At 39.0% G+C, this 19913-nt stretch overlaps 2 protein-coding genes across 2 annotated transcripts in view; one reads left to right on the top strand and one right to left on the bottom strand.

Moving 5' to 3' along the window:
• Nucleotides 1–4376: 4376 nt before the first annotated feature.
• Nucleotides 4377–12831, bottom strand: Tapdelta (Translocon-associated protein delta). Its single transcript, XM_045747420.2, has 6 exons — nt 12678–12831; nt 11036–11154; nt 9985–10059; nt 7410–7499; nt 5657–5722; nt 4377–4652 (listed from the first exon to the last, which is right to left on the bottom strand). The coding sequence occupies exons 1-6, from the start codon at nt 12724–12726 to the stop codon at nt 4548–4550; spliced, it is 504 nt and encodes a 167-aa protein (XP_045603376.1). The 5' UTR covers nt 12727–12831; the 3' UTR covers nt 4377–4547.
• Nucleotides 12832–13308: 477 nt separating this feature from the next.
• Vps50 (vacuolar protein sorting 50) overlaps nt 13309–19913 on the top strand; it is a 69094-nt gene continuing 62489 nt past the window's right edge. Inside the window, 3 exon segments of the mRNA XM_069313923.1 lie at nt 13309–14760; nt 14762–14956; nt 14958–14973. Of these exon segments, the coding sequence (XP_069170024.1) occupies nt 13390–14760; nt 14762–14956; nt 14958–14973 (1582 nt within the window). The 5' untranslated portion in view covers nt 13309–13389.

The raw sequence follows: 19913 nt of genomic DNA, 5'->3' as shown, positions 1-19913 counted from the left end.
GGGTAGGTAGTTCGAAGAGGACGTGAGCGAAGCACTTGTTCTGGACGTGTTCGACGTCATCAGTTGCGAGTCTTGTGTAAACAACTTTTTATTCATAAACAGGGGGTTTGGCGGCTGGATAAACGAGATTGGATATTTGTATGCGAGCACGGACTGAAACTTTTATCCCCATAGTGTTTGAATCACTGAAACAATAATGAATAAATCACCCCATCCTTGCATACAAAGATCCAAGCTTGTTAATCCAGCCCCCAAACCCCATTTATGAATGAAAAGCGGTTTACACACGTTTCACAACTCATAACGTCCGAACACTTTCAGAGCAAGTGCTTCGCTGACGACTTGTTTGAACCATAACGATGTAAATGCTCAGCCGGTCCTCCAAACAAAGACCCAAAGTTTATTCCATGCATCCGCCAAACCCCATGTTCATGAATGAAAAACGGTTTACACACGACTAAAGTGATGACGTCTGAACACTTCCAGAACAAGTGCTTCGCTGACAACTTTTATTCGAACTAGTGCTGTAAATGCTTCTCCCACGTACTACAAATACAGTGGTATTCGGTTTACGAATGCCCAGCTTTATGAATTTTTTGGGTTACGAGCCCGATTTCTTTGATAAATTTGAATCTGGTTACAAACTTTACCTCGGGATATGAGTTTGTTGATATGCGTATGGCCGACCTAGCACGAGGTAGCATATGGTGATCGCGCCTCAGTTTACCAGTGCCTCCTGCCAAGTGACTATCCCTCCTGAATTCTTTGCAAAGATTTACATTTTTTTCAGATTTTTGGCTATTTGAACATAAAAGTTTTTATATATCTCGCCATGGGTCTCAAGAAAGCCAGTGGTAAGGTTCAAGGCAAGAAAACACAAGTGAGAATGACCATAGAGGAAAAACAAGAGATCATTCATGAACATGAAAATGGTATACATGTTGTTGAACTAGGTAGGTAGTACAACATATCTTCAAGGGAGGAGGAGGCAGTAGAGGATGTCCCTTCCTCATTAAGAAAATGTGTGCAGTATGGGAAGAACTGTAAAGTTTTGCTGAAAAGAATCACCCAGATAAAGCTGTAGCAGGCCGTTGCATTGATCTTATTAATGACAATGTGACGTCTCACTACAGAAAAGTGTTGCAAAGGGAAAACAATCTTCAATTGAATGATTTCTAATGAGAAAATCATGCAGTGAGCCAGAAGCAGGTCCTAGTGATATGCAGGCAAAACGTGCCAGAGAATGCACCCCAGAGAAGTCCTCACTGCCTGATGTTATAATGGAAGTGAACTCCCCTTCCAAACAGTAACGCCTCTCCTCCTCACCGTCTTCCATACGCCAACAGGAGTCACCAGTAAAGGAAAGTAATAACTTGTACATACTTTTGTAGAGAAAATTTGGGTGAATTAAGTATAAAATTTACTTTAAAGTTAATTTTTTGGGAGTCAGGAACGGATTAATTCATTTCCCATGATTTCTTATGGGGAAATTCGCTTCGGTTTACGAACCGCCTCCAGGAATGGGATTATATTCGTAAACCGAGGTACCCCTGTACAAATAATCGCCAACAGAACTAAAACACCTAACCTAACCAATGCCTAAATATGCACAATCTGCTAACATAAACAATATTCATTTATATTTCGGCAAAGTTCCATTTTGAATGAACAATGCTAAAATTGATGAATGCATCTTTGGGGGTCGACCTCTGGATAGAACAGACTTGGTTCAAGGACAGGTTGAAATACTTCACCCATGCTATAAATACAAGTAATCGGCAACAGAACATAAGCATCTAACCTAACCAGTGCCTAAATGTGCACAATATGCTAATATATAATAATAATAATAATAATAATAATAATAATAATAATAATAATATAATTGAGAAAAGTAGTTTTGAATGAGCAGTATGTTAAAATTGATGTGTCTGTGGGATCGACTGCTGGATGGAATGGACTCGCTCTGAGGATGGATTGCTACAAATACTTCACCCACGTACAGTACTTCAAACACAAATAATCGCCAACAGAACCTAAACATCTAATCTAACATACACCTAACTATACATAAATATTATACATAAAAATTTTATTTATTTATATACAACAAACCAATTTTTAACACTTTCGCGCTCTCGGCGTTCAAAAAAAAAATGCGCTTTGCCCTAAGCGCTTTCGGCGGTTCGCGCGCCTACGCGGTAAGACCGAAAAAGTGTACACTCTTTTGACTGTCCTGACAATAATTGAAGTCGCACGTATTTAAATTTGGTATCACTGTGTTCGCAATAAAATTGTCTATAAGAACATACCTATAAAATGCCGCCAAAGCATAAGGACTATCAGCACCAAATAAAAAACTATTCAGATCACTCGCCGAGAGCGCCAAACAGCAACAAAATGTTTCCACTCTCTTAATGGTTGCGAAGCCTACAGTTGTCCTACATCGCTAACTGTGGTATCATTGGAATCGCAATAAAATTCTCTACACGGACATATGCATATAAATATAGATTCAATGTCGTAGCCCACCCAAAACAGTGTGGGAAGTGGCCGAAGTGTTACCCGCGGCGGCATATCGGCGAACCTCGCTTTGAAAAGTGTATATTCAATTCACTGTCCTGACTTTGTCGATGTATTTTATTTTTGTACCAATGTGCTCGCAATAGAATGTTCTATAAGAACATAAGTATTAAAGGTCACATAAGGATGCGTTCGACCGGCAACATATATAAAAACTACGTCGATTATACTCGTCGTGTCAATAATACAATTGTTTTACCACGATGATTCACTGCCACGACGTTCTCTTTAATAAGCTGTTCGGCTATAAGAGAAAACGTAAATTTCATGGCAAACATTTGTAAACTATTCCCAAGTTGATCGGATAATAAATGGATTTTATACAAATATTTTTTCTCGTGACTCCCGAGAGGGGCACGGGTGCGGTGTGATTAATAATATTGGTGACAACGACGGTCTGCTCGGATGCGTGAAAATGTTTTAATTTAAAATCGGATGAGTGTGTCTGGGTAGAACGGCCACTGCAATAAACAGCCTAGTGTGAGGACGGGTTGAAGTAATTATCAAAAAAAGGCACAAAGCCGGGAAGGATATGTAGCACTGATAATGAATAAAGTTCCACAAGTTTATTTATGAGGTCCCGCCAAGGAAAACCCAGCACAAGACACCGCAAAAAGAGCAGCCGCTAAACCCCAGTTGGGTTTGTTTCCGACTTACACTCGGGAATTCCAAGTTCGAACTATGGGCGGGACTGAAATGGTTGCGTGCATTTATTACCTAATAATCCTGTTCACCTAGCAGTAAATAAGTACCCAGGAGTTGATCTGCTTGTTGTGGAGTTGCATCCTGGGGAGGGTCAGTAGCTCGACCATGGGGTTGCCTGGATATAAGCCTAACGCGCGTGCGTGCATGTGTGTGTGTTTATATATATATATATATATATATATATATATATATATATATATATATATATATATATATATATATATATATATTATATATATGTATAGCTGTATATATATAGTGTTTAGCTGTATCTTGCTCTGGTTAGACTCAATTTAGATTATGCTGTACAGTTTTGGTCAGCATACTATAGAATGGATATAAATTCACTAGAACGCCTCGAAGAAAGAAAGATTGACAAAAGCTAAATTACATTCTCTAAAAAGGCGAAGATTTATGAATGACATGATAGAGATGAGCAAGTGGATGAATGGACATAAAGGGAATATTAATAGGGTATTAAAAGTATTAACACAAGACAGAACATGAAACAATGAGTATAAATTGGATAAGTTTAGATCTAGGAAAGACCTGGGTAAATACTTGTTCGGTAATAGGGCTGTTGATTTGTGGAACCAATTACCGCATAACATAATAGAAGAAGGATCCCTCGATTGTTTAATTCGTAGGTTAGACATATATATATGAATGAGATTGGGTGGATATAAATAGGAGCGGCCTCATCACCTTAAATGTAAATAAATGTCACATACTGGTTATGAGGAATAGGAGAAAACAGGCCACATACACAATCTAGAAATTATGTGAGAAAACTTTCAAAACATTCAGAGAGAGAGAGAGATTTAGGGGCTGTTCTAGATGGAAAACTGTCACCTTAGGACCACAAAGAAGTGCGAGGAACCTATGTTACACTTTTCTGAAATTGGAAAGTGTAGCATGCTCTCAAAATCAAGAAGATTTCCACTATTCATGCAAGATATAGGTAACAAAAGATCCTTCAGTATGACATTTCCCAGCTTGCCCTCACCAGTCTGTACCTCAATTGAAATGCCTAGTGTCAACCAGCTTCACTCACATTTGTGCAGTACTTGGGAACATCAAAAGAAAACTTTAGTGTTTAATATGAGAATTTATTACCATCTCAACATATCTCACAACAATGTTTATATTTACGTACAAAATATCTTTAAATCATACATCCCATTCACACACATCCTTACTAGAACATGATCTAGAAATAAAGATTATTCACATCATTTATATAACATTTTTTTTACAACCTAAGCCATTAGCCTAGTCTTTTGTGTGAGAGCATAATAGTATATGAAGATAGCAGCAACAATAGCCATGGTCTCTGATTGGACCCAAGGGCCTCGGTAAGCACCCTGAAATAGAAAGAGTATGTATGAAAAATCTGTACCGGTACAAAGGCAAAAAAAAAAAAAAAGCATTGAATGTAATGAAATGTCAATTTTTGAGAGAGCCCCAGTGGCTCCTTGCAGCTATACACCAAGATCGTTCCCATCTCGGTGTATAGCTGCAAGGATCAAGCAAAACAACTAGACACCAGAGATGCTTTCTGGACCTAAAAACTGACACAGCCTGGGTTACAGTGCTGTGAAAGCTGACCTCAGTGCGATGAAGGAAGCCCACGTACCACCAATACACCCTGGCAGCCAAAGTCGCACCTGACCTGGGTTAGGACAGAAGTCGCAAAACCCATGGCTCACCCTGGGCAAGGACCACCACAAGTGAGGAGGACCTGTAAGGGACCAACTTCTAACACTTCAGAGAAGATAACCCTGGAAATGGAAGGGCAGCACTAAGAAACTTAATGGGAAGGTAACCCTAAGCACAAGCAGCTCCAATCAATCTACAAGCCAGGTTCATGCGACTTTAGTGGAGCCTGCATGAAAGGGAGGTGACCCAGAAACCACTACAGCAGTTAGGTGGCCCTAACTTCATCAGCATAAACACTGACAGCTCAAGACCCTGGGATGTGGCAAGCCCCTTCCCCAAAAATGATTGGAGGCGGCGGGGTGAATAAGTTCAAACTAGTTTCAAGAGATTCAATCATATCTTGAAAAATCCTCAAAATCTGCCTAATGGGGGGGGGGGGATGCATTAGGCAGATATTGAGGCTTTGGCCTCTTTTTAAACCAAGCAAAGGTTAGTTCTGACTGCCGACTTTCTGGGTGCCTTCCCCGATGAAGTAGCAAAATGTCACAGTTCCCTGCGCATCTGTGAGGGGGTCTGGTAGGCACATCCCAGTTATGTGACCAGGTAGATGGGAACCATCTCAGGACTGTATATAGCTTCAGGAAGCCACTTGCCCCCCTTCCCCAGAAAATGCTTCATACAAAAGCTGGTTACAACCACTTGTACTTACTGGATGATAAAGATTGATGGTAGCAATTGCTTGTACAGTTGATGTGTCCTCGTTCCCTCGTTGAGCCTAAAAAAGGTATACAGAATTTTGAAAGATATGTACACGAGCAAGACACTATAAAGAATTTATCGAATATAAAGGTATATTTGCGACTGCTTTTTTACACTAATAACTAGGGGGGTCTGTTTATAAGAACAACGAAATTACAAAAAAAAAAAAAAGTACAGAGGTTGGCAGTCGAGTGCTACTGGTGTAGAGCTGCTGGTAGTATGATAAAGTATTTAATATGTAAACTACTGGTTGTATTTATGAATTTGAACTTGGTGCTTGACTAAGTAGTAAGCAGCTAGAAGGTTAGTTATTTTATAGAATGTTTTCTCAAGTGTTTGGGCATAATACATTAGAAAACACTGGCGGTTATAGTATGAGCTTTTTACAGAACACTGCCTGGAGAGACGAGCACATTCTATTGGGTCTTCACTGCCTGTGAGTGAGGATTCATCAATTCTGCCTGTATGATTTTCCTCTATTTTTTTTGTTGTATCTGCCACCGTGTTTCTATGTTTACTTTATAAATATTAGATGCAATTTACAGTTCAATAATTGTATTTCCATATTTAGATAGTGAACTGCAAGAGGATGGTGTACTGGTGTACATGCAGTTTAATGTTTGTTTGCTTACTGTAGTTTCTTTCATCCAGTGTTAATTCTTGCCTAGCATATTGTGGGTGTAAATCCTTGCTTCTATCAAAATGGGAGTATTGGATCTTAAAGTAAATGTCAAGAGGCAAGATCATTGTTATGATTGTAGGGGGTTTTGTTAGTAAGTAAGATTTTTACCAATGTGTATTTTTATCCCGTGGACATAGTGAGGGTGCATCACACCGTAGACAATTATTTGGAAGTTTCTTCCCTGTTACACTGATCTTCACCACATTTCTTGAGTAATTTAGAGGTAATTCTGAGGTATTTTATAACAAAAATACCCATTTATATCCCAGTGACCACTCATGACACACTCAGTGCTGTCAGTTTTACTATACAGACTGCTAGAAAAATATAATTTCACCATTCACCTACTTTAATGCAAATTATTATCTAAAGAGTGCCAAGTCAGGATAGCTATGCAGCACTATCTGTTATAGAACTATTCAAAGGTTCCTACATATCATCCAGATTCACAGAGGATTTCAGCGAGGAACACCCGGGAAACACAAACCGAAACTGTCTCCATTTTCCGCTTGTTACAACTTGTAATAAAGTTGTTACATCTTGGCATAACGCATTTATGACGTATTAGAACGTTGTTACAACTTGCTATATTGGTTGTTATAACTGGTTAGGAAGTGTTAAAACTTGTTTGAACGTTGTACCAACGTCGTAGTTTGGGTGTGTGTTTGGCGGGCACACAGTGCAAGTCAAATATATTATGCCTCTATTTTCTTGATGCCTTTCCACTAAATACTGCACTGTGCCAGGTCTATGATGATTATTTTAACTAGCCAAAAATAGATTAATCTGTACACTTTCCTTAAAGCTTTCCTATCAGCTACTTAAATAAATTAATTATACCACATTGTAACACACTTGTTGCTTCTATTTTTTAACTACACAATTTATGATGGTTTGATGATGATACACAATGGTTTATTAATTTTGTGCACAAATATTCACACTTCTTGAAAACCAATTATGCTTCTTTTAATAGACAAGTTAGAAGAAATCTTTGATGTGACCGCATAAGTTAGTTTACCTTCCTGAGAGCAGCATAACCTTGCTCATCATAGAGCTTGATGGGGCGCTCACCAGATGCTGCAGTGGCTGCATCCTCAACCCAGCTTACCTAAAAAGTTATATCCTCAATTAACACAAGTTGAATTAAAACTAAAGACATCTTGTTGATCATTATAAGTTATAATGGCCATAAAATTTAATAAAAATAAAATTGAACCCTTTTGCTGCTGTACATATTTTTGGTACATCTTCAGTAGGAACATGACCTGCTTTTTCTAGTGGCGTCATTAAGTAAAAATATATTTACGTCTCCAGTATTTACAAAAATTTACAAGAGAAAATATGCCCCCAAAACTGCATACCAGGCTAAATATATTTCCACTAAATATCAAATACACAAAATGAACATTGCAATACTGTATATTGTGTTTTTTAATGTTAAATGAAATCTACCCAACTTTTCCCAGCTATTATATTTTAAAGAGTGGTTTTCTATTTATTTTCTATTCACATCTCTAAAAATTTACTATCAATCATTACGATTCATAATTTTAGACAATTCTTGAACAGGATGCTCAGATGTAGTTTTCCTCTACAGCTGCCAAACGGCAAACCCTTAGCTCCTGTCCCGAGGGCCAGATGTCTTAATCAACATTGCAGGATGGTGAAATTATCATTTTGATGCATTTGGTAAAACTTGCCTTTCATATTTATCTATTTAATACTTTTGGTGGGCAGGGATGGATATTGCGTCCATAAATAACTCTACAGAAGTCTGGCGGGGACGCATGTTGCGTCCAAAATGTAAATATTTGTTAAAATTCCATTTTTTCCCTGACCATTACAGGATTAGTTTTAAAATGCACACCTTTAGATTATGAACAATTTGATACAAAAATGAATGAAGTAGCATGAAAATTGAGGTGAGAAAACTGAAAAGAGTATACACATTTTGGTGCAGTTGCACGTTCACGGTTAACGCTCGAACGATTTTCGGGTTTGTTGTAGGTGGCACGCTGGGCTTTTTGACCTATGCACATACCCCTTTAGAGAATTCTATTGCGAACAATTTGATAATACCAATATGAACAACGAAGCATGAAAATCGAGGTGTGAAAACTGCAAAAAGAGTATACACATTTTGGTACAGGTGTTGTAGGTGAGTGCATGGGTGCTCACTCACGGGGTAATGCTCGGCAGATTTTCTGGTTTGCCATGGGTAGCGCGCCTGTTTTTTTTTTTAACGTATATGCATATCCCTCTTTAGAGAATTCTATTGTAAACAATTTGATATCAAAATGAATGACGTAGCACGAAAATTGAGGTGATAAAACTGAAAGAGTACACACATTTTAGTGAGGGGGCACGCTCATGGGAAACACCAGGCCGACCATAGGGTGGGCTGGGGTGCGCACGCCGGACTGTGCAAGTGATAATACTTTCTTAAATCAAGAATTCAAGTTTCACAGAGAAAGAACTAAAAATAAAACAAAAATGATTAATTTCTAACCTTAAAATGACAAACTATAGTATAGTACAGGGGAAAAATTCAGATTATATAGTTTTGGTCCTAGTCCAGATTTTCCATTTATTTACTTGGAGGGCGTCAGTTGAGCCCCCAGAGGCTTCCCGACACTTCCCCCTCTCCCTCCCTCCGGCCTGGCAGTTTTACATCGTTCAAAAACTGGTACGGTGGGTTGCCGGTTACCACTCGCCCTCCTACATATAATGCTAACGAGCGGAAATGCTAGTCGCATATGGGGTTGCTTGTTTGGTTTCTTTCTAGGGAAGTTATTTTGATCTTTTGGGATGTAGATTGCACAGGGTAACCAGACACAGATTGGCACAGGGAAACCTGGTCTGTTTTGATTTGCCTACCTACCTTTCTAGGTCCTTTCCCAATTGATGGCAATTATGACTTACTTTAAATATAAAGTGCTCATAGGCTATTGCTCCCTGCGCCTCTCTGAGGGGACCAAGTTCTAGTTCGTGGTTCCTGGTAGACATAACTTGTGACTGATGACCCCAAACTAATATAGCACATATCAGTTTGGATAGCTTTAGGGAGCCGATGGGGCTCCTCACAGAAAAAAATACAATTTGATGAAAATTATTTTACATGATGAACCAACGATCCTAATTTTATTAAGTTTTCCATGGAATCCGGATTTTTCTTTTTAAAAACCAGAGGTAAAATCCTGTGTGCCACTGTATAAACAAAAATAATGGCAGACTTATCACCCATGTTTAACTGAACTGAGACTACATGCATACTTCTATTTAGCATAATCCATATTGTCAAAAGTTTAAATATTGAACAATTTATATTTTTAAACAAATATTAAAAATATTTTATATATATATACAGTACTGCATATACAATGGAACCTCCAAAATCAAGATATGTTCTGTAATTTATCAAGTAAACTCACAATCCTTTTGTGATAAATGGCCAAAAATAGGCAAAATGTTTGTAAATACAAGTAGTAATTCTCTGGTAAAAATCCCACTAAAGGACGATGAGGTCTAAAATGGCAAATTGAAAAAATGGCTTTAGTGAATTGTACTAGTACAGTAAAAGCAGCACTTCTTACTTGGTACTTGACACCATCAACTGAGCGAGCAACTCCAACGATGCCATCAACAGTTTCAGCATACAGAGAAATGTCCTGGAAGACAAATATTCTTACTTAAAACTGAAATACAGTACAGTACTTTGTTTAACAATATACTTTTTAATTATAGCAATATCCTAAAAAGGAACACAATTTGCTTATTAAAGACAATTAAATTATCTCTCGAGAAATTTAAATATGGAATAATTTTTTTTAATAATCATTACAGATGACAAAATGTACTCATTATATCACCAATGCAACTCAAATTTAAACATTAAATAATTTACTTTCAATTAACTTCCTTTTAGAACCATACTATTTGGTAAGGAGGTGGATGACCACCTCACCCCCCCCCCCCGTTGCCAAAAATAAAATCAATTGTGAACAATACAACTGAACTAAGAAGGAATCCGGACAAGCAAGCAAGAGGGAGGCGGGATGATTGATGATTAGTGAATTGAGGGAGGGAATTATCAATGGTATAAATACTAAGGTACTAAAGAAAGCGTTTTCATTCCTTAAGGTTCTGCAAACAAATCAAAAATTGTTCCATCTTCAGCTAAATAACACACATTACACAGTATCATACTGCCATTGCACAATCCGGTACAAAATATATTATCCAAGAATTGCTTTCAAATGAGCATACACTTCATGGGTCAAAATGGCAAAGGTTTTAGCCTTAAAATATAATATCAGTGACTAAAAAGTTACAGTACCCCAATACATTAAAGATGCACAAAATTTGTGCATGCAGCAATTTTGTTATATTTCTGAAGAAAAAGTATGCTTTTGTCTGTTGTCTTTACAAGTACTGTACTCCTTGGACAATAATATATACGTACATGACAAATATGCGATTACTCTAGGTAGTAATTTTGAGTACGAATAGACTGGCATCTGACCCACACAAATGCAATCTACCATTAATTTAATGCACCTATCAATTATATTTTTAGGGAAACCAATACATCACAACTTCCTTTCCCTCCTCCCCACACACTAAGACATCAACGATGAAACTCACTTTTGCACCATTAGAACATGAGAGGGTGAAATCAGCAATGTATGCAATCTTTGTTACAATGGTGGCATCCTGGGAAGTAAAGCCCACTGCTTCTACCTGCGCTCCTGTGCAGGTTTCGCCTGAAAAATTTGCAGTCGAGGTAATATTTAATACTGTACTGTAATTTTGGGAACCAAAGCCATACTGATTATGTTTAATATAAAAACCTAGATACTGTATAATAATACATCCACCCACATTCATCTGAATCATTTAAAACCTAACTAATTGAGTATGTATGGACAAAATATAGCAAATAGGATACTTCTGAATTATATAAAGAAGCATTGGCAATAGAAACAAACATTATCCTTCAATAAAATTTTGCTCTGGTAAAGCCTCACTCAGCTGTTAAATTTTGGTCACTATATTAGAGAATGGACAAATCCTCTCAAAAGCATTCAATGTATGATAAGTTAAGACAGGGTAGGTGAACTACAAAGTCTCGCTAGTACACTTGGTTTGGTTTTAAACTTACAATTAAGAATCCCGGGCTCAAATCCTGAGCAGGTCAGAAATGGTTAGGCATGTTTCCTTTCACCTAGCAGAAATTGGGTACTTGGGAATTAGTCAACTATTGTGAAGTTGCATCTCGAGGAAGGCAAGTAGTTCGACCTGGAGAAGCGGGAGGATACCTCGATACCCTAGCCTAACGTATAAACATACACAGGCTGCCTGTCCCCCAGGAAACAAATTACAGTATAACTAAACTTAAATTCTCTCGAGACAGGAGTCAAGGGGGATACATGATCAGTCTATAATAATATTTTATTTTATATCAAGTACATACATTTGATACACGATATAGTAGAGAATTCAGAGGCAAGAAATGGTTACATAAAGCCACTAATACACACTGTTTCAGGCATAACATACATAATTAGGAGAAATATTTACAAGTTTAATGGGGTAATACTTAAAACTTAATGAGAAGTTAACATTTATGAATAATATAATTTGAATTATTAAAGAGATTTAGAAAATTATTAGCAATTTTAAAGTGACATTTAGAAACTACGGCATTTTGCAAGAGTGCATATATGTATATATATGTATATATATGTATATGTATGTATATGTATGTATATGTATGTATATGTATGTATATATGTATATGTATGTATATGTATGTATATATGTATGTATATATATGTATATATGTATATATATGTATATATATGTATATATATGTATATATATGTATATATATGTATATATATGTATATATATGTATATATATATATATATATATATATATATATATATATATATATATATATATATATATATATATATGCCAGGTGCCAGCGAAGTGGGCCTCGGGCAGGTGCCAGCGAAGTGGGCCTCGGGCAGGTGCCAGCGAGGTGAGCCTCGGGCAGGTGCCAGCGAGGTGGGCCTCGAGCACACGCGGCGTCGAGACATAGGGATCAAGGTTCATGGGGCCTCACTACATGACAAATTAATATCACAACCTACCATGGTATGTCTCCCCGGCTAGAAATAAATATTTGGTCTCCAGGGCTGTTATAAATAACTTAATGAACTTAAATTATACCATACAATTTGTAACGTTTTCCTTAAATCCGCCATTCAATAGACTCACCAGCAGCGGCTGCCACCATAAGAGCCAATAGAGCGAGGAAAGCCTTCATAGCGACGAGTGACCACAACAACGACCTTCCTCTCTCACAGCTCCAACACCGACTGACAGCTCACCCTTAACTTCCCGACGGGTGCGCATAGTCAACGAAAACGAATATTAACGTATTAAAAACACCGAACTTAAACTCTCATCTACTTATAAATTGAGCGCAATATTGTTAGTTTATTAAATTGTATATTATTGTTAGGAGTATTGCATTTTCATGTTAATATTCCAACGACGGAGATATATTGTTGGAACGTGGAGGTGGTCCACGTGTCTCCCCATTGGTGGAGTTTGGAGCAGCTGCCTCCAGCGGGCTCCTGGACGTTGGTTCTTTATCAATAATATTGCTACTGAGTGATGCCTACGAAATAATTATACAATACTTATTCTTACGTATAAATGTTGAATAAAATAAGCATTATTTTAGTTATTAAGAACATTTAAGATAAGTTATTTTAATATGTATATATTTCTATATACACATTTTCACATGCAAATTACCATATAAATAATATAATATTTTAAATTATATAATATAAATGATGAAATGCATGTATATTATTGGCATTAGTCAAAGTCAGTAATATTGTTTGTTTACGTCAAACAGCTGATCACGTTGGATGTGTCACAATATTTCCCAGTTCGACCCTTTTCATGTCAAATCACAATGGATATCAAAGAAAAGCTTATGTCTTTCATTGATAAGCAAAAGATATCACTTAAGGTGCCGTCGTTACCCGTGCAGGCGGCAGAATTTGTAACGTCAGACGAGTTTGAGGGACGGACGGCGGTGACAGCTCAGCTCCAGAGAAAAGCCTGTCTCCTCAATGATCACATTCTCACCCGAGAGGCTGAGCAGGCTGTCATTGACAGTATTGAAGCGTTGTATTTTGAGAGTGACAATGTAGATGTGGGTGAGCACGAGCTGCAAAAATTTCCGGATATTGCTGATGTTCATATTATTAATGGGATGAGGTCACGCCTACGCAAGCAGCATGCGATTGTGTCGCGGCGGGTGTCTGACCTCATCATGCAGAAGCAGGGGCAGTGTAGTAAAGAAATGGAAAGAGTGACTGAGTTACAGACGGAAGTAATTAAAGGAGTAGGCTTGTGTGTCGAGGGCCGCAAAAAGCTAGCCCTAGGTAGAAGTCAGTTCACTTCTGCAAGCTTAGGTATTCTTGCCAATTATAGCAAACGACAGAAAATTGCAAGTGTTATCAGATCTCTACGAATGATAAGAACTTTACAGATGACTGATGTGCAACTCCAGAGCTTGCTAAAAGCAGAGGACTATCCAGGAGCAATACAATTGTTGCTGGAGTGTCAGAAAGCTGCCGCAACATTCAAGCACTTTACCTGTATATCAGAGTTGAGCACAAAACTGCAGGACACCTTGGAAGGTGCCGAGGAACAACTCGATGTTGCTTTAGCAAGAGTTGCAGCTAATTTTAATGAAGCAAATTACGAGAAGCTTCAAATTGCCTATGGTCTCCTGGGGAAGACGCAGACCCTAATGGACCAGTTACATATGCATTTGACCTCACACATTCATAACTCTGCTTTTACCATTGTCCTTGGATATGTGGAGCTATACAACAGCGGTGGAGGCAGTAACACTGGGTCAGGGTCATCTTTTTCCAAACTGCAGTACTCTGATCTATGCAAGTACGTAAATGAGGAGAGTTTTCTTCCGTGTCTTTTAGATTTAAGTAAGTGCATGTGGAATGTTTTAAAAAGCTATAGAAGTATCATAAAGTGGCACGAGAACAATGTGAAAGTGGCCAAAGATGACATCTCAAGTGAAGCTGAGGCAGATGCTGAGGTAGCTACATCTAGGAAATATGCCAAGCAGAAATTAGAGCACGGACTGTACAGAATATGGCAAGACGTTCAAGCTAAAGTGCGGACTTTTATTTTAGCATCGGATCTGTCTCATTTCAAATTTGATGACTTTCTGAGAATATTAGATGTCATTAACAAACTGATTGATGTTGGTGAATCTTTCTGTGGTAGCAAATCTGAAACACTTCGTGAGTCCTATCAAGAAACAATCCATTAATTACTTTCGCAATCATCATAGAGCAAGAATGGAGGAGCTCCATATGTTTTTGGAAAATGAAGGGTGGGAAGCATGCCCTGTAAAATCTGCATTTTCCATATACCAGTTAATGGAGTACAGATTCCTCAAAGGAAAGGATATGAATTTTACACGAATTTCTACCCCAAGCTCCTCATCCAAGTAAAAAATCAGGTGAGTGGCTACCGTGTGTCAACTAGCCTGAGTGCGTTAAAAAGAATATAATTAATATTCGTTAGTAATTACGTACAGTACTATATTTTATCAACATTTTCATTAAAAATTAACACAGGAACTTGGAATGTACTTTTCACTAGTATCTAGAAAGCTATACAGTAACCAAAATTTTGATACAAATTTCAGTTTCCATCTAGCAGATTCAAAAAATTGCATGTCTTGTATTTCTCAGCTTTTGGCTTTTTTGGGTGAGCCTGTTATTTCTATTGAGGACCCCCTTGGCTAATGACTAACCTTCCCACCTTCCCCAGTTGTTTGAATACACCTTTAAATATATATTTAATATTTATGTACCATTCTGTACAGCAATAATACTTTGTCAAAATGACCAGCTCGAGGGGGCCAGTTGGGAACATCGGTGATGGTTTATGTGATTTAGCTGAGAAGCTGTAGCCAGAATATTTTATAATCCCTCATCACCTACCTTGTGGGACCTAAACCAAGCAAATTCCAAAAAATAAAGCTATTACTACTTCCATTGATTATAAATTTTATATGCACAACACCAGTTTATTACTAACCCTCTTGATATGACTATCATAAAAATTCACTCAGCCCATATTAATTATTAAAAAAGAAAAATGTTCTTATTGAATGATACTTTACATGAAAAAAAAATTCAGAACAAATACCAGTACAGTATCTGCGACTTCTGGCTTCATGAGCTTAGAGGAAGCCGGGTCATTGACACAACAGGAGTGTGATGAGTGTTGCAGGAGAACAGGATCAGAGGGCCTGACGGCTGATTGGACAGTGCTTGGGATTAATAGTTCTGAGGTTCCGGGTTTGATCCCCGGCGGAGGCGGAAACAAATAGTTTGTCACCCAGATGCCCCTGTTCACCTAGCAGTAAATCATCATAAGACTCGAGACTCATAAGACCCCGAAATCATGTTAAGACTCAAGATAATCAAGGACTCTTATTCACCTTGAATGTTTTTATGTTCGTTGGTCCACTTACTGGTTTACACAAAGCAGTGTTTGTGCTGAATAACTGGATTTATGTACACATAATTGACAAAAACAGGGTTTAAGTACAATATACAAACCTGTACAGTATACTGTAAAGTATATCTGTTGCATGTTAATCTGTTCCTGGCACTGCTTAAAGGAAATTGTTGTGCAACTCACTTCTTTGTGATTCTGTTTTTTTTTTTTAATATAACTACTGTTTCAGTTATGCAATAGTGTTTTTATTTGAGAAATAATTTAAATAAATTTTACAGAACATTGACATACACAAAAATATCGTTGTCACTAATATATGCATAATATTATATTCTTTGGATAACCTGAAATACAGTTTTTGCTTTTATTACTCACTCTATACACAAGTTATATATAACTATCTACATCTTTATGCAGTGGTTGAACCACTGAGCAGTTCTGATGAGAACACACTACTACAAACTCGTGCAACATGCTGTACGCCCAAAGGAATGGGTCTCAACTATTTACCCTGGGTGGCCTGGCGAGTGATGGTCATAAAACCCCAACCCAGAGATGAGGCGTCCATGAACACATCAAGCAATGGGGAAAGTTGGGACCACAGGACTGAACCTTGAAAAGCCTGAATGGGAAGCCGGTGAAGTAAGAGGTGATGAAAGGAGGGCAGGGCCCAAACCCACCTGTCCCAAGAGCAATAAAATGGGTGGAACTGGAGAAACAGATACAATGCCTGGAGCTGAACCCTGCCCAGGAAGACAACACAGGTAAACTTCAGGCTCCCTCACAACTGCTTGACCAACTGGTGAGTCCATCTGAAGCTAGTTCAACACCAGCATGCAATGAAGATGCAGGCAGAGCGAAGCCACTTGGGGCAGAGATAGAGAAACTGACAGGAAGTCCTAAATGAAGCCTAGCTAAATCCAAATCTGGGACAGAAATAACTGGGACTATCTCCAGTTCACCAGGATCTTGAACATGGTGAGCTGAGAAAGAACCAGATCCCTAGCCAGGTGATACGTGGACTGTCTGGGAGCTTACACCAACCAGTCATTGAGATATGTCAACACATTAACCCCTAAGAGATGAAGCTTGGGCCACAATGACCTTTGTTAACTGGGTAAACTCACAGGGGCACCAGAGTCAAAGAAAAGAGTAGAACACTGAAGTGATAAGCCTGATACCCCACAACAAAACCTAGTCAGTCCTGAATTAGTGATGTATAGGGACATGACAATAAGCATCCTTGAAGTCCAGGGACACCATCCAATCTCCAGCCTGTATTAGCAAACAAATTTGGGCCAACGGGTCATGAGGAAAGTTGGACAGGGGGTAAAGCTGTTCACCCCTGAAGGAAGTAATGTAGATTTGCTTAGTCTTACTCGGGGCTTATAACAACCTTGACCCATCAAAGGAACATGGTGACATTTACCAAACCAGAGCCCAACCAACATGGAATAATCTGACAGTGCTGGGGAGTAGTACTGACCAACAAGGCCCGACCTCGAAAATGGGAGAGGAACCAACCAGCTCCACTGCAGGCCACAGGAAACAACCCAGAAAGCACACACATTGTGGGACCAGATGCCAGCAAAACGAGTCATTGTTTGCTCCCTCATTGTGGTGGTAAAGGAGCAAACCCTGAGCAGAAACATCCTTTTGCTATTCATACTGTAGTTGCGATGTGAAGCAGGAAAGGAACTTGCATCAGGAACGTATTAGCCCTAGAATCAGACTTGTCCAAGTACCTACCCCCAACCAACAGTAGGCAACATCTCCATCTTACCCGACTGCTTCCAAGGGAGGCAGAACCCCAACAAGTGATTGATGGTACATCAAGAATAAGGCACTTTAAGCTGGACACAACACATGTCTAGCTGCCACTGGACATGTGTTGTATCCACTGGCAGCTCTTTGTGCCACTGGTTCTTCCTCCAACCCGTCCTCTTAAAAATAACGTCACTTTTGGCTCGTATGCACGCTATGGCCAAATTTGGACGTAATTTGAAATGAAATCGACTCACAAAAGTGATGTACTGTTCCGTTTTCTGTTTGAGTCGTCCGGCTTACTCGGCAAGCTTAGAAGAGGAAACTTTCAATTAACGTTTTTCATACCGTTTTGAAACTTTATGAGAATTTCCTGCCACCTAACCTATCAGAGGACCCTTAACTTACTGTCGTTGAAAAAAATCCCAAATTTATTTTCATTTTTTTTTTTTGTTCATTTTCAAATTACACCCATATTAGGCCATACGGGCAAACGGCCAAAAACTACGTTCTTTTTAAGAGGACAGGTTGCTTCCTCGGTGGATTCTTTGTGGGTTGATCCTGTTGCCTTGGTTCCCTGTTCTAAGGCTTGCCTTCGGTTGTTCACAGTGTCATTAAGTCTAGTTAGCATGCCATCTATCCTTGTGCCCATGTTGTTTGGAAATATGCTGCTCTTTTGATTGTCTTCATGAATATTTCCTGGGCTGATATTAAGGGGTGAGGGTTTTGGTGGTTAAACAGGGTTCTGGCGGCCCAAAATCTTGTCAGTCTCTTGGACCCCAGTGCCCTCATGTGGCTTTGGGTTGTGTATTGCGGCCAAGAGTCTTCACTTAGTCTTGACACCTGTGGTGCTTCCTCCTCCCTGGTAAGTGCCCTTTTGTGCCTTCTCTGTGGGTAGTTGGTTTCAGGAAGCAGCAATATACTCCTGGTCATTGGGAGGTTTGCATCATCATAGAACTGAGGGTGGAATAGCCAGCTGACCTTAGATTGCCTCTCTTGTCTCCCCAAACGAATGGGGGAAGAGGGGTGAACAAGTTGGTGCTAGTTTAATTAATTTGTTATTGCTTTCATAGTTTGGGGAGTTCTTTAGGTGATTCTTGAGGCTGTAGTCATGTTTCATGCCAACAGTGGTTTTTGTCTTGCTGACTTTCTGGGTGCCTTTCCCTGTGGATGCATAAATGCCACCATTCTCTGTGCCTCTGTAAGGGGGCCCAGGTTCTGGCTCTGGTCCCTAGTAGGCTAATAGAACTCCATGACTAAGGGGACCTAGTAGTATGACACACTATCAAATCCTCAAAGAGCTACTAGGGCTCACCCAGAAATTGGCATTTCACTACACTTAACGTTGGTTTTTTGTGTTAAGGTTTGGTGTTAGTGTGGTTGTCACTAAGTTGGCCCATCTCATTATTGTGGTTATGGGAATTAGAGCAGCTGGTGTTTCTGCTGGTGCGCTTTTTGCTGCTGCTCATATTGTCTGTCTGCTTTCATTGTACGGATGTCTTATTCACCCTTCCCATGCCTTGCTTCTGGTACTGAAACTTTTAAGGGTTTTGTAGTCTTATGAAGAATGATAGGGTTTGCTTCCAGAGGTATCTCTTGATCGTTGATGGAAGGTTTATCTGGCCAGGGGTGTATCGTTTGTTGTCAGGTTGCGATGGTTTGTCGCTATTTGTGCATCTCCCATTCTGCTTCAGTGAATGCACTGTTTGTTGACCCAATTTTTTTGGTTCTCTGTTCCAAGGTTCATTGATCCCTGGTTGTCTGCAGTGTCATTTAGTTTAGCCAGCCTGCAGTCTACTTTCAGGTCTGCGATGTTCACAAATACTGTATGCAGCTTTGTCCAAATGGCAGCCAATGTCATGGGCTGCTATTCAGGCTCAGGGATTTTGGAGGTCTAAAAGGGTTGTAGCAACATGATACCTGGTCGATGTTCTTGGTCCTCATCAGGCTTGTGCTGCCCTGGGTCAAGATTCCTGTCCTAACATTTTATCTTCCTAAGTGTTGTTTTTGCTATCCTCCTTCTTGATATGTTCCGTTTTTTCCTCTGTTAGATGCAAGGAGCCACTGTTCAACTCCATCAGAAAACCAGGGTTGAATGTAATGAAACCTTTCTTTCTGATAGGGCCTTGGTGGCTCCATGTTTTCTCCCCTCTCCCTTAACATGGG

This window comes from Procambarus clarkii, chromosome 7 (genome assembly GCF_040958095.1).
Source record: "Procambarus clarkii isolate CNS0578487 chromosome 7, FALCON_Pclarkii_2.0, whole genome shotgun sequence".
NCBI classification, from domain to species: Eukaryota; Metazoa; Arthropoda; class Malacostraca; order Decapoda; family Cambaridae; genus Procambarus; species Procambarus clarkii.
This window is presented reverse-complemented; position numbering and strand designations above follow the sequence as displayed.

Excerpts from the sequence above, each read along its gene's own strand:
- Tapdelta (XM_045747420.2), bottom strand. The coding sequence starts at position 12,726 with ATGAAGGCTTTCCTCGCTCTATTGGCTCTTATGGTGGCAGCCGCTGCT. Across the intron at positions 11,155-12,677 it reads TATGGTGGCAGCCGCTGCTG|GCGAAACCTGCACAGGAGCG; the intron begins GTGAGTCTATTG and ends CAAATTTTTCAG. Across the intron at positions 4,653-5,656 it reads CCATCAATCTTTATCATCCA|GGTGCTTACCGAGGCCCTTG; the intron begins GTAAGTACAAGT and ends TTTCTATTTCAG.